Here is a 13182-nt window from a genome sequence, read left to right as displayed (position 1 = left end):
TTTGTTTGTTTCCCCCCCCCCCCCCCCCCCCAATGCAGCTTATTTGGAGGCTCCTTCCTCAAAGTGGAATTATATTTGGACAGTTCTTTACAAGACCGAATAAAAGCATAGGGCCAGGTTCTCTCTGGTATGATGTCACCGGAGAGAATTTTGGCTCGCAACACCTTGGGCCCATCCTATGAGACTAGTGTTGTCCTTGGTACTTTTTTTTATTATATTTTCCCCCAGTGGATTCAAGAGTAGAATTTGAGACTTAGAAGTTACAAAAATATTTTTTGTGGCTGGGGCCTTGATTTGGTCAACGTGTTCTTGTTCTGGGCAGCATGTGCTTCTGTGTTTTGCTGCAATTTGGGCCAAATCCTTCACAGACCCAAAAATCTTAACAGAGGGGTTGGCATTGCTGCATAGTTAAACAGCCTAGAGATTGTAGCCGTCTGTGGTAAGAGCTTGTCAAAACCAGGTTGGCTTAAAAGAGTGACCAGGAGCTTTTTTTGAACCTCATCTACATCATGTGATAGGTTATCAGATGCCTACCAAGCCCAGTGCATTACAATGCTTGCAGCATGTCAAACTGTACAGAAGTTGGAAGTTTTTCCTTGGGCTTTTAAAACCATTTTAAAAAGCAGCACAAGAGACTTCTTTTCCAGTTTCCTTTATTACATGGAAATTCCAAAGCAGTTTCCAAATATTATGGCCCATATTCAGCCCCAGCATAAATCCTTAAATTCCAAGCATGCTGCCAGTTCATCTACAGTCTGATCCAACACCCATTACAGAATGGCTTCCATTGACTGACTTATGCCCCTTTGGTGCAGACAGACCTTTGAAGTTATTTCAGGTTGGGTCATCAAAGGGCCTGATGCTCAGCACCTATCCTCTGAAAATTGTGTCCTCCAAGATGTGCAGTCAAAAGATCAGTAGCCCTTTCTGAAAAAGAAGGCATAAGATTCACTATGTGGTTGGTTGGTTGGTTGAGAGGATTTCCCTCCACCCCCACATCCATTTAGTTTTCCTTTGCTTTTGCTTATCATATAGAATAGAATTGACTCAACATGGAGGTTTGTTTTGCACCTTTTTTAATTTAATTCCCATTTGCATGAGCATCAACCACAGCAGCATATCAGTGTCAGCTTCCCTTTGCCTTTCCTTTCCTTTTTCGCTTTTGGGTTTCTATTATTTCTAACATTTTTTTGTTTTTGTTTTTTAACTTGCAGTGCAAGCTTCACATAAAGCCTGGCAAGCCAAGGATGTTCCTGCATTCACTTGCTTTTGCAGTAATGTGTCTCAGCCATCTTTTAAAAAAAACAAAACACAAATAACTATTAACTCATTTAGTATTGTAGTGGGAAGGTAAAACAATTATTACTGGGAAATTGGGGGGTGGGGAGGGTTGGGGTGCGGGGTTGGAAATCTAATGATGCCATTTACCTTTCTGGTAAGAAACAGCAGCTGTCATTCAGACCTGGCATTCGGATTTGAATTGAGAGCAAGTACTGTTCATTGTAAGCTTGATTTAGTGCCTGGTAACATTCCTTGGGCTCCAGTAGACATGGAGTCAGGCTACTGTTACTATTTGCACACCCAACTCTCAAAGAGCCAGATTGCTGTTCCATGACTCTCCCTGAATAGTACCTTACGCCCGGGCACAGTCCCATGGAAATCTGTGGGATCAGCTATGGCGTAAGTTACTGTTCATTGTCAGTGCACTGCTGTCTGGTCAAAGTCTTTTTCTCTGCTTGTATTGCTCAACCCAGAAGCCTCACTCAAACTCTCATCCTTTGACAGCTAACCTATAGTTAGCTTTGACAGCTAACTGTTTTCTGTGTTTAGTTAACAGAGATACAGCTGACCTTGCATGATTTTACACTTGCATGGATTTTTTTTCTTACTGGATAATGTAACTGTGGCTTGGATGTATTTGGTAGCCGTGTTTGTCTGAGACAAAAAGAAATGCAAAAAGTCAGAACTCTTGGTTCAGAGATGATAAATTTTATAAGACCAACTAAGAAATCACCAAAAATTTATCTTTTTCTGCAAGAAGAAGAGCTAAGAAAAAGTCTTTTGTTTGTTGTTGTTGCAATTTCTTTGTTGGTGTAATAAAAGGTATCGTCTCTGAACCAATAGTTTTTTATTTTTGCCTAACTGTGGCTTGGCTTTTTGTTATGTGCCAAACAGGTTAAATCTCTCTTACAATAACTCTTCTTAAATGTTGTGGCTAATTGGTAACGGCTGAAGTCTGCATCAAATGGAGCCACAATTTCCAGTAGATAGAGATTTTCTTCCACTTTTCCTGCTTTGAAATAAAAAAAGGTTCCCATCAAAACTAATCATATAACAGTAACCTTTGAGGCCTATCCTGAAAAGCAAATAAGTGTTCCAAAATGTGATCCCCATTATACACAGTGGAAAGATTAACTGATTCCTTTAAATCCCCATCCAGCAGACACACATATGGATGTACCTGTTCATGCAATGTAATGCCAAGGACTTTCAGGAAAATAGTCACCTGAAGAAATTTATGCATTGAATTATATGGCTGCAAGGTCAGGCTACTCCCTACTAATCTATATTGAGTGTAGAAAATCCCATCTTCTGATGCCAAGTACAGGGTGATTTAACACTTGTTAACTTCAGTCACTCTGGGCTTCCAAGAACACCGCAGTTAGCTCCCTTTACAGCTACTTTGACCAAGGCATAAAAATGTAATATGAAAATACCACTTAGCTTTGTGAGGGCTAAGAAATAGGATGTAAACAGCAGTTTGCCAAAAGAACAGTGAACAGCTCAGTTAACTGCCAAAGCCACCGTAGCATGCTAACCTCTCCAAAATGGAAGAGAAGGTGGAGAAAATGGCTAGAATGGGTTCTCTTCTTTTTCCTGTTGAGTGGCATGCAATTATCTTGCATATATATCTTGGGCATGCAAACAAAATCTGAGCCTCTCTTCATGGTCAGCTTGTTATGAACGTTGACTTGCCTGTTTTAATTCTGTATTTTCTCTGCCATTCCTTTCTGGACAGAGTCTTTTCCTTTCTGATACATTCCAAGAAGTGGAGACCCATGTTTACCTTATGACTTCCTGGATTTCTTTCTCTGCTGCTGATGTACTACCAGCTTCCCCACTGCTCCTAGCTAGGTAGTCTCCTGTTTCTTTCTTTGAAAGCACTCTTGAAATTAACCCTCTTCACCTCATACACGCCTAACTGCTTGATTCTACTCAGACACCAGGATGGAATTTTTTTCCTTTTATTAATGTAGATTTATTTTTACTCCCCCACTTTCACTGCTTAAACATGGCTCTTGGACAAAGGAAGGGTAGGTGGACAGATGGCAAAATTTAAGCAGAGGTAAAAGCAGGAAAGAAACCATTTCAGAATTCAGGCTGACTGTATGCGAGCGTCTTAATCTGTGAAAAGACCAGCAGTTACAGTAGTCAGGTAAAATAGTACCAAACGTCAGCTTACTACTGAGCCTAACCTTATTGACTCTTCGGGAATTGACTCCCTGCAACCAATTTCCTAATCATAGGCAGCATGTGATCACCAGGGATCCGGGTTTTTCGTTTCCCAGAGAAAAACAGAAAACCACGGATTCCTCCCCTTTATTGGAGAAAAAACAGATTTTTCCTTTTGGCAGAGATACTCACGGATTTCCCACTCTTGCAAAGAGCTCTGCAGGCAAGCACAGGTCCAGCCTGCAAGAGCTGTTCGCAAAAAGGGTGGCGAACCCCCAACCCTGTCCAGAGGGAGAGGGGGAAAGGGTGGGGCCTGAGGCTGTGTCAGCCAAGCCTTGGCTCGGGATCACTTTTCCTTCCTGGAGCCTGTGAGGTAAGTGGGGCTTGCAGGGGGCTGGGGGGTTACAGGTCACAAATGGGGATTCATGATAGAACAGCCACAGTTGGACCCACATCTTGGTGCATGGGGGGAGCTGCTGCCGGGAGGGAGCGAGTGGGAGGTAGGCAGGGAGTGAGGGGCACCGGCAGGGCTGGGGTAGGGGCTGTAGCTTGGGAGTGAGGGGCAATGACATATCAGGGCTGCTCAGCACCACAAAGCAGTGTGGGGGGGGGGCAACCACAGCTGGACCCGCATCCTGGGAAGTCAGGGGGCAGCAAAAGTTCTGATTTTCCACGATGAAAAACCCAAAATCAGACACTAAAATGTATAGGTATTTAGAACATATTTTATTATAATGATTGACGTACTAGTAGGCTTCCAAATTGCTTTAAAACTGTATATATAGCCATAAAACATTGTGTTAAACTGATACCCATATACATAGCAGCCGTACAATTTAATCATGGATTTTGGGGGTTTAATCGGAGAATTTGCGATTTTTTTTTTTTTTAATTTTTTTTTTTATAAGGGAAAACCAGGATCCCTGGTGATCACACAAAGTGCTCAGCTCTGAAGCTTGACTGCTTGTGTAGTGTGTTTGCATCAATCATGTCTATGTGTTTAAATAGCAGATGGGTTTCTGTGCCAAGTCAGACATTTTTTAACTGTTTTTCCTGCTTAGCCCCTTTCCAGGGTTGCTTGGCTGAGATCATCTGAATTGAGTGACATGTTTTGGGTTGGTTTCTTTTTCCAGCAGCTCCACCTTCCTCCTCATTTACCCCCTCCCTGAACAAGAAATATATCGTATTGCTTTGGAGAAGCTAGAAATAAAATTGTATCTTGTGGACATAAAAGGTTTATTTTTTTTGTCAAGTGTGATGCTAATTTTTTAAAAATCCCTGGGCCATGTTTAGCTTGTTACTGCTGCACTTCCTTCCTTTCTGTATCTATGCCTTTTTTCACAGCAGCCCCTGGCTCTGCATGGAATAAATGATCCCCTCAAATCTAGTTGGATGTGCTTTTCACTTCTGCATGTAAGTATAGTAGTAAGACTTTCTGCCCACCATTGAAATGAACCAAACAGCCGCTGGTGGTGGTTGTTGTTTTAAGCCCTCTTCTTTTGAGTGGCAAAGCTGAAATTATTTTAAGTGTTTTGATTCAACAATAACCAGACTGTCCTGGGACTTGTAAAAGAGTTAAGTGCCTCAATCCTGTTGCATTTCAAATGTGATCTTTTTTTCTTTTTGAAAATATCAATTTATGGCACTAGCTTGGTCTCACTAATTTCTCATGACAGTTGTGTAATCTTAACTCTTCCTTGCAAGAATCTGCACAATTGTGATGTGTGGTATAATTATTTAAACTAAAGTAGCTGGTCACTGCCCATGCCACATTTTCCTCAAGCCTTTTTTTTAAATCTTGAGGCTATTAAAAATGAGTGAGAATGTTGAATGAATTTCTGCAAATTAGTGTTTCTTGGATGTGGAAATACCCCCGTAGACAAAAGGCCCAAATGACACACACACTTGCCTTGAGAAGGGTAGTATTTGCTTTGAATTGCACCGCTAAAATGGCATTTCAAGGCCAACTATCAATGCCACAGGTGGCAGTTTGATGCCTGACTCCCAGTGACTCAGTCCACTTCCCAAGGAGAGTGAACAGGGTGGAGGCTCAAGAGTTCTCAGCTTTGACCTGTCTGCTCCCATTAAAACAAACAGTGCAAGTAGCCCATTAACTTCTGTAACAGAGTGAGGCCAATGCTGATTACTCCTGAATACCTTACTTCTGTGTAAATTAGGTAAGAATGAGGTAAATGAAGTAAATAAGAACCTGTGCCCTGTCTTAAACTGGGCCTTACTGACACTGGTGATGGCCATGGCTATCAGAGAGTGTAAAGAGATGAAACTATTAGGCTGATCTAAAAGTGAGAGACTTCAGGCAGGTTAGCTGAATCTTCTGTAGCTGTTTCACCCCCCTGCTATATCCTGTGATGAGTGGATGCTAAACAACAGTAGTTTATCATTGGTTTTAGGGATAAATCACTGTGATTTAGCTTCCCTTACTTCAACTCAGGGTCATGTAAAGACCAAATGTTACAACATACCATCTAATACACACTCAGAAGAAGTAAGCCCCTTTCCTCTTGCCCTTCAGCCCAGGTTTGTCTGTCATGCCAAGAGCTCCAACCATGCTCGGAGTTTTAATGAGCATTTCGTCACTGTGCTAAAGTCTTTGTCTTTCAGCATAAACTGAGGAGTAAAGGGTGGTTACATGGGGAGGGGAGAATAATATAGTTGTCCCTTCACTGGGCTCTCCACCCTGGAAGTCTAAGCCAGTGATTCTCAACCTCCACCCCTTGAAAAATGTCACCTCTTAATGTTCACTTGTCTTTTCAACTACAGAAACATAACAGCAATTCTTCTGTTGCAAAGAACCCAATAGGCCAGAATGGTTTTGATACTATGGATTCCTATTTGAATTTTCAGGGCTTATCTTGTGAGTCATGTTTGCACACCTACCAGTGCTAACATTGTGTGACACCCTGTAGGACCCTTGAATGGATTGCAGGGCACCCCAGGGTGCTTCATGGTTGAAAATCACTGGTCTAAACAATCAAAGTAGCTGTGCTTTTGAACCCCAGAATGCCACATTTAGGCAGCATATCCAGATTTTACCTGGGAACTCCCGCCTCTTCAATCCTAAATCTTCCATCCTTTTGGTACCTTGTACGTTTTTAGCAACGTATCCTGTTGAGAAGGCTTTTTTGTATTTGTCTCTTTTTAAGCAAGTCTTATTTAATGTCATCAGTTGGTTTTGTTTTTCAGGTAGCTCTCGTTCTGCTTTTAAACTGTTGTCTTGAGAACTGAAATGTCTTGTATGTGTGATCATATGCAATTTTGTCCACTTGAATCATGTTACCATTTGCTATTTTCAGACGTTAGAACTCTTTGCTCCTGTCATCTTTTCTCGAAGGATCAGGGTTGCATTACAGTATGTAGTATCTACGATGTTCCAGCCAGTGTGTAAAAGTATGGGACTATACGAATATGAAGGATTTTTTTAATTAACTAAAAATTAAGCTGTGAACAGCAGTAGAAATATTTGTATTTGTATACATTTTTAATATCTTGATTGCCTTAAACTATAGGTGTAGAACATTATTACTGTTGCCTTTCTATTTGAAAATAACCTATGTTTATATCTAAATGACTGTGTAGCTTACATACAGTGTTAATGCAGAAATATATATATTCATCTGTTAGATATTTGTCACTTTATTAATGTAAACATATTTCATTTTGGAAGTACAAACTGAATAATAATCTTATGGCATAGCTCAGCTACTACCTGTACTTGACCCAGGCTACATATATGGCTAGTGTCGACACATGAAGTGGGGAAAGAAAATATATTTTTACCCAAACGTTCTTGTATTTGCGTGCTTTTGATTTTTGTTTTGCTTTGTTTCTTGTTGTCACTGTTGGTTGATGTCTGTTTGGCATGGGGGGAGAGGGAGAACAGGGAGTGAAAACATGTAAACTGAGTGTGTACACATTTGTACTTGAAGTATACGTAGACATCTTTTGTTGTTGAGTTGGTTGTTCCTTTGGCTGTTCTGAGCCGTTAACATTTATAGTCTTCATTACCACCGTAAAATCATAGAAACTTAGGGTTGGAGGGGATCTCAAGAGGTCATCTAGTCCAGCCCCCTGCTCGAAGCAGGACCATCCCCAACTAGTTCATCCCAGCCAAAGTTTTGTCTAGCTGGGTCTTAAACCTCCAAGGATGGAGCTTCCACCACCTCTCTGGGTAGCCTGTTCCAGTGTTTTACTACCCTTCTAGTGAGAAAATTCTTCCTAATATCTAACCTAAACTTCCCTTGCTGCAAGTGTTCTCCATCTTTTTAAACTCAAGGCACCCCTTCTTAGAGTCAAGGCACTTCTCCAAAAGTGCCTTACTCTCAGTTTCCACTCATTTTTTTTCACTAAAATAAATTATAGAACAATTCTGTAGAAGAATTGGGCTCTTCCCCACTCTTTTTCCCCAGTTAACAAAATAGCAGGTTAGTAAGGTCCACATCCTTGCACTCTTCCTGATTTTTAAGCTGCCCCAGTTTCTAAAAACAGACACTAGTACACTCTCTCTTCTTTCACACATGACTTTTCTTTAAAATGTTGCTGTTTTCTCTTCTCTTCTTTTTTCTTTTTTTGATTCTGAACCTCTTTTTCCTTTTCTCTCCTCCTGTAGCTTCTTCTTTATGTAACCGTCACCTTGCCAAGTCCCCACACCCTATCTCCTAATGGACAGTAGGCGCTTTAGAAGAGCCAGCGGTACATGTATGCACCCTGTTGGGAGAAGTTACCTCATTTTTCCCTCATCTCTGCCTTTTTCTTTTTTTTAAACTGTGGGTCAGAGGCGCACTGGGGGGGGGGGAGGTGAGAGTTATGATGGTCTGTTTGCTCACCATGTGCAACAGGGGTGTTCTCTCCAAGATTTTCACTACCAAAAACAGAGAGAAAAGTGGAACAGAGAATTTTGGCTATGATCTGAGATACTGCACTGGAAATGTTTTATTATTATTATTTTTCCTCCTTGCCATAATGTGCACATTGCTATATCAAGAAGAAACGTATGGACTATTGATGGAGTGATGATACACTGTCAAGAGAGGGTTGCCGAGTAATAAAGCCCTACAGGCATTAGCTAGTACTGACTAGAGACCTTTCTGGTTTTAAACATCCTGACCTGGGGTACTCTAGAAGCTGCACCTCCCTCCCAAGTCTGCTCTTTGCATTTTTAAACAAATGATTAAAATGGGTCTTGAGACCTGGATGACTTCTCATTTTTTAATATGAAGTTCCATAAGCAGAGATGGCTGCTTTTTTTTATATATACTGTTGTATTGATGCAATTTGTATAGGCTTTTTTTTTTTTGTCCACCCCACTCCCCTCTGCTAATCTTCCGCATCTTTATGAAATGGTGTCTTTTCCTATCCAGTCAAGTTGTACTGATTGTGCTCCATTAGCAGACTCTCTTGACTTTTGTGAAGCCTGACCAGTAATGATTTTTTGTGTGTTTGACAATCCAATGTAGTCTTGATATGGCACATATGCATTACTCATTTTCTTCAGAACTGGATTCAGTAGAAAGCTTGGAAAAGTGCCAAAAATTTTGCTGGAATCAAAATTAGCTTGTAAATTTGTACCCTCAAGTCCATGTGCATGTATTTACAATGATCCTCTTATTTTATCATTATTTCCAATCTGAGATGATGCTCTTCTTGCCAGATACTGGTGGTTGATGTTCCTGACCACAAAACATTGCTAGACTTGAACATGGAATAAGAAAGCACTGAAAAATATTCTAGACTTCCTCCTCCTCCTCTTGCTGCATGGAATACAAGGCACCAGAGTTCTGCTCTGAATTAATTTTTCCTTGCTTTTGCAGAAGTACAATAATTCTTCGGCATTGTCCAGGCATTGAGATTAGATCATCCGTACTGATTCTAGCTAGAAAGCCAGTTCTGAAGTAGCAAAACAGTTTCTTCTATTAAAAATAAAGTGGATGTGTGCATATAACTAAGAAATACTAAATTGGCTTTGCAAATTTGTCACAATTTTACCAGCCCAGATACTGCAATCACTTGCCTGATATGCCATTATGATTAAAACTTAAAAAAATATTCACTCAACCTTTTTTACAACATTTTAAAGCAGAAAAGGAGTATAAGCTCTCATCTTCTGACAACTTTGGTGATGGTCTTGTACCTTAAGCAGACTGGGGCTAAACACACCTAGAAAACTGTAAAATGTATACCTCTTTAAAATCAAAAAAAGCTTCAATACAGGAAAAGTTTAACAAGTGGTGTTGAACTGAGGGCCAACTTAATTTACTGTTTCTATACCAACTTCTCTTACTAGCGATGTCTGCATGTTATGAAAGATGCACTGGTTGTCCCAACCTGCCTTCTATCTCTATTTGATCATGTGGTGACGGTGCAGTGCTGGAACAGCATCGCACCCTGTGTGACTTCACTGAAGATGCATGGAGGAGTAGAGCTCAGCTGTATGGGGGGAATGCAGCCCTATGCTGAGGGCTGGCCAAAAACTTGTTCATTGCTTGAGTCCTCAAACAGGGGCTCCAAAGAGGCTTGAATTAAGCTGAGCCCGTGGCCAGGGATTAAGGTCACCCTGATGGAATGAACGGTCTATCCAAGCACAATTACCTGGAATACAGTCAACGCTTAATGAGAGATTGACAAGCCAATTAAAAAGAGGTTCTCTCTCAGGCCCTCAAATGTAATATTTGAAGCAATTCCGAGGAGGAACAGAGAGATGTGCATGCCCTTGCAGTGCTCCAAAAATCCTGCAGGAAGCAACTACTACTTAAAGGTAGTGGAACCAATGTGAGGGGGGAGGCGGTGTGTCTACCCCATTCCCCCCATGTAGGTGTTCCCCATTCCTGTTTTTTGTAATTGGTATTGAACTCTTGCATGCTGTACATCCATATGTGGGACTCCATTTGGATATTTGTGGAAAAAGGTAACTCGGGTAGAGTGTTTATGTACTGAATTCAAATGCTATTTGTGCACCAAACTCTCTCTCACTGCATGGTCACAATCTCTCTCCATTGTACAACACACATTTCAGAATTTTAAATCTCACTCATGTTGCTGTGTTGTCCCCAAAAGCTTGAGCGTCCTACTCATCTATACTGCACTCACTTGAGGGAACCTTGGATCTCAGCTATGAGCCATTGGCCATTTCTTACCAAATGCGATTTTCTTCTTTTCTTTTTCTTTTTCTTTTCTTTTCTTGGCTGACTTCTTTCTGGAACTGAATAATGAAAGCAAATAATGAATACAGGCGAGGTTAAGGCTGCATCTGGCACAGATAACTATTTGCTGCTCCTTGCCCTCTGTAAAGGGAGTTTTGAGGTTCAATGGGTAGAAAGCATGACAGGGCGGCCCTTAGAGACTGACTGTGAGGCCTGAGCTTTTGTAGGTCACAGCCTACTTCATTCAATGTTAAGATGCTAATTCAGTGAGGAGTGGATATAGAGCCAGGCTGCAAGTTAGTTTCACAACCAGTCAATCTGGATCACTCTTCAGAACCTAAAAAGATGAAAACTTTACAGGGTTTTCCACTGGGATTTAGTCAGTTTGGGGCTCTTTGCTGCTGCTCTGGCTGCCTGTGGGCGGAAGTCAGGCCTGGAGGAAATTAAGCAACCCTGCACTTTTCACTAGCCTTAAATGTTCACCTTGAATCAGGGTTTTAATCCCTTAAATCTAGCCCTGGCTGTGCTCAGCACCTTCCTCATTTTGCCCTGCACTAGAGATTTGAAATCCTTAGTGAAGATTCATCATTACCCTTCTGTGCTATATATAACACCCCCATCATTGTTTCCTTGCAGGAATATTTTTTGTTTATTACTGTTGTTTTCATCCTAATTTGCTGCCTTGTGCTAGTTCAATCAGTGGCCGCCTATACTACAGAGCAGACGGCTGCTCTCTTGTCAGCTTGAGTTAAAGAGTTTAGGCCTCTGCTAAAGAAAAGTTCCCCTCGGAGAGGAGATTCTGCTGCCATTCCCAGTGCAAGGCAAAACTGAGGAAGATGTTGAACCCAGCAAGGGTTGGATCTGAGACATTAAAAACCCGATTCAAGGGTTCAACCCTTTTTTCCCCTTACCCCACAGGCCTATCAGTTTTGAACAGCGTTCTTTTATATACAACAAGTCCAGCCCCTGTATTTCAGGTCCCATGCAGCACATTAGTTTATCGGTGATGGAAGTGAACAATTATTCTACAGCAACAGTTTTCCAACTTTTTGACCTGAGCACACTTTGAGTTACAATTTTGTTCGTGCACCCCGCCCCAACACAGCCAAAAACAGACATGCAAAACATGTTTGCATAAACTTAACAGAGACTAACATAACTTAAATTACCCAATTATATTACCTACACCTGCAAGTTTCAAATTTGCAGATACTGCACTTACCAATTAATGTGAAGGGTGTACCTGTTTTTCTCCAGACAGTTTATCAATTCGTGGAGAGATTTTTTTAAACCAACACTTTGAAGTTGTCCTCCACTTCCAGTCTTGAATGGTGCTTTTCACAGAAACAGTATCTGTGTGAGGTTCTGTATGGGTGCAGCATAAATACCCAGAAGTGAATAGGATTAAGAATATGTGAGCCTGGAGACTACTGCCCAACAGCCTCCATAAATTTATTATGAGAGCCTGTGGAGTGGGCTGTTGTTTCCCAGCCCTACATGTTGTTGTCTCCCACTTAATCCATTCTCTGGAGAAATGTTTCTCCCAATGAGGGAGATCTCTCTACCCAACACTGCCATTGTGAAGTGATTCCTGTTAAAATGAGCAGCTGAGTTGGGACAACTGTGTATTGATTTACAAGCCTGCTCAGGCCACTTAATGCTTTCACCAGGCAGCATTTCTTCAAAGACAAATAATTTGCCTTGTTTGCCATGGAACTGAGCTGTGAGTGCATTGTCTGGGCCAGGAGCAGGGGTGAGGGTGCTCCTTTTTGCAACATCTTAATTGCCTTTTCCTCCTGAAGCTTCACCCTGCTCTCTGCAGAAGGGATGCAGAACACCGCTCCCATGGCAGAGCCAAGTACTTCCTACCATTGAGAGCCTCTCGTGTGTGCCCAGTTTGTATGCTGGCCCTGCTCTGGCCCACTCAGAACCATATTCTTGTTCTATAATAATAATTTTTAAAAGTAAAATATGCTTTGCACATGGTGCCCCCCCCAACATTGCTTCACGTCCGTCCCGTCCCACCCCCAGTTTGAAAACTGCTGTTCTACAGTAAGAGGAAAAACATGTCCCTAGTTGTTGAGGTTTTTTTTGAGGGGGGTGGTCCCCTTTAAAGCTCCCTTTTTGACTTGGAGTTTAAAAATGGAAAGACAAAGAATTGTCTTAAAATTATTTACTGGTGCACCAATACATTGGTCCCATATCAGTTTGGCACCAATATAAGGAAATTTGACTGTATTCACAATTGGCTTTTTTGGTTGATGTAGCCAATGAATGCCCCATGCATGCGTGCAGCCACAGCACAGCATGCAGGTGTCCAGCCCATCAGCATGGAGGTAAGTGTTGTGAGGCTGGTAAGTCTGTTGCAAGGGAAGGGGCATGGTGGAGGGTGTAGATCAAGGCCCCAGTGGTGAGGGAGGGAGTGGGGCTGGGACAGGGGCAGGCGATGGCGCTGCACAGCGAGGATGGAGCGGGGAAGAGAGCTGCAAGCAGCTCATCCAGGAGGTACGAGGGTAGTGGCTCCCACCTCTGCACACATCCCAGAAGGGCATGGGACCATGTGCCCCCAGAT

The 13182-nt window shown here is 41.9% G+C and overlaps 1 protein-coding gene across 3 annotated transcripts in view; it reads left to right on the top strand.

The window, feature by feature from the left end:
• LOC102384892 (septin-11) overlaps window positions 1-13182 on the top strand; it is a 161403-nt gene that overhangs the window by 81398 nt on the left and 66823 nt on the right. Inside the window, exon 10 of one of the 3 annotated variants that reach the window (XM_014525509.2) lies at window positions 8081-8665. The exons of 1 other annotated variant lie outside the window; for it this stretch is intronic. In XM_014525509.2, the coding sequence (XP_014380995.2) occupies window positions 8081-8096 (16 nt within the window). In that variant the 3' untranslated portion in view covers window positions 8097-8665. Of the gene's footprint in view, window positions 1-1214; window positions 7277-8080; window positions 8666-13182 lie in introns of those variants that run through there. One more of the 3 variants, XM_025191422.1, reaches the window with a different exon arrangement.

The sequence above is a fragment of the Alligator sinensis genome, unplaced genomic scaffold, assembly GCF_000455745.1.
Source record: "Alligator sinensis unplaced genomic scaffold, ASM45574v1 scaffold208_1, whole genome shotgun sequence".
Lineage (NCBI taxonomy): Eukaryota > Metazoa > Chordata > Crocodylia > Alligatoridae > Alligator > Alligator sinensis.
The sequence above is the reverse complement of the archived record's forward strand: the minus strand, read 5'-3'. Positions and strand labels throughout refer to the sequence as shown.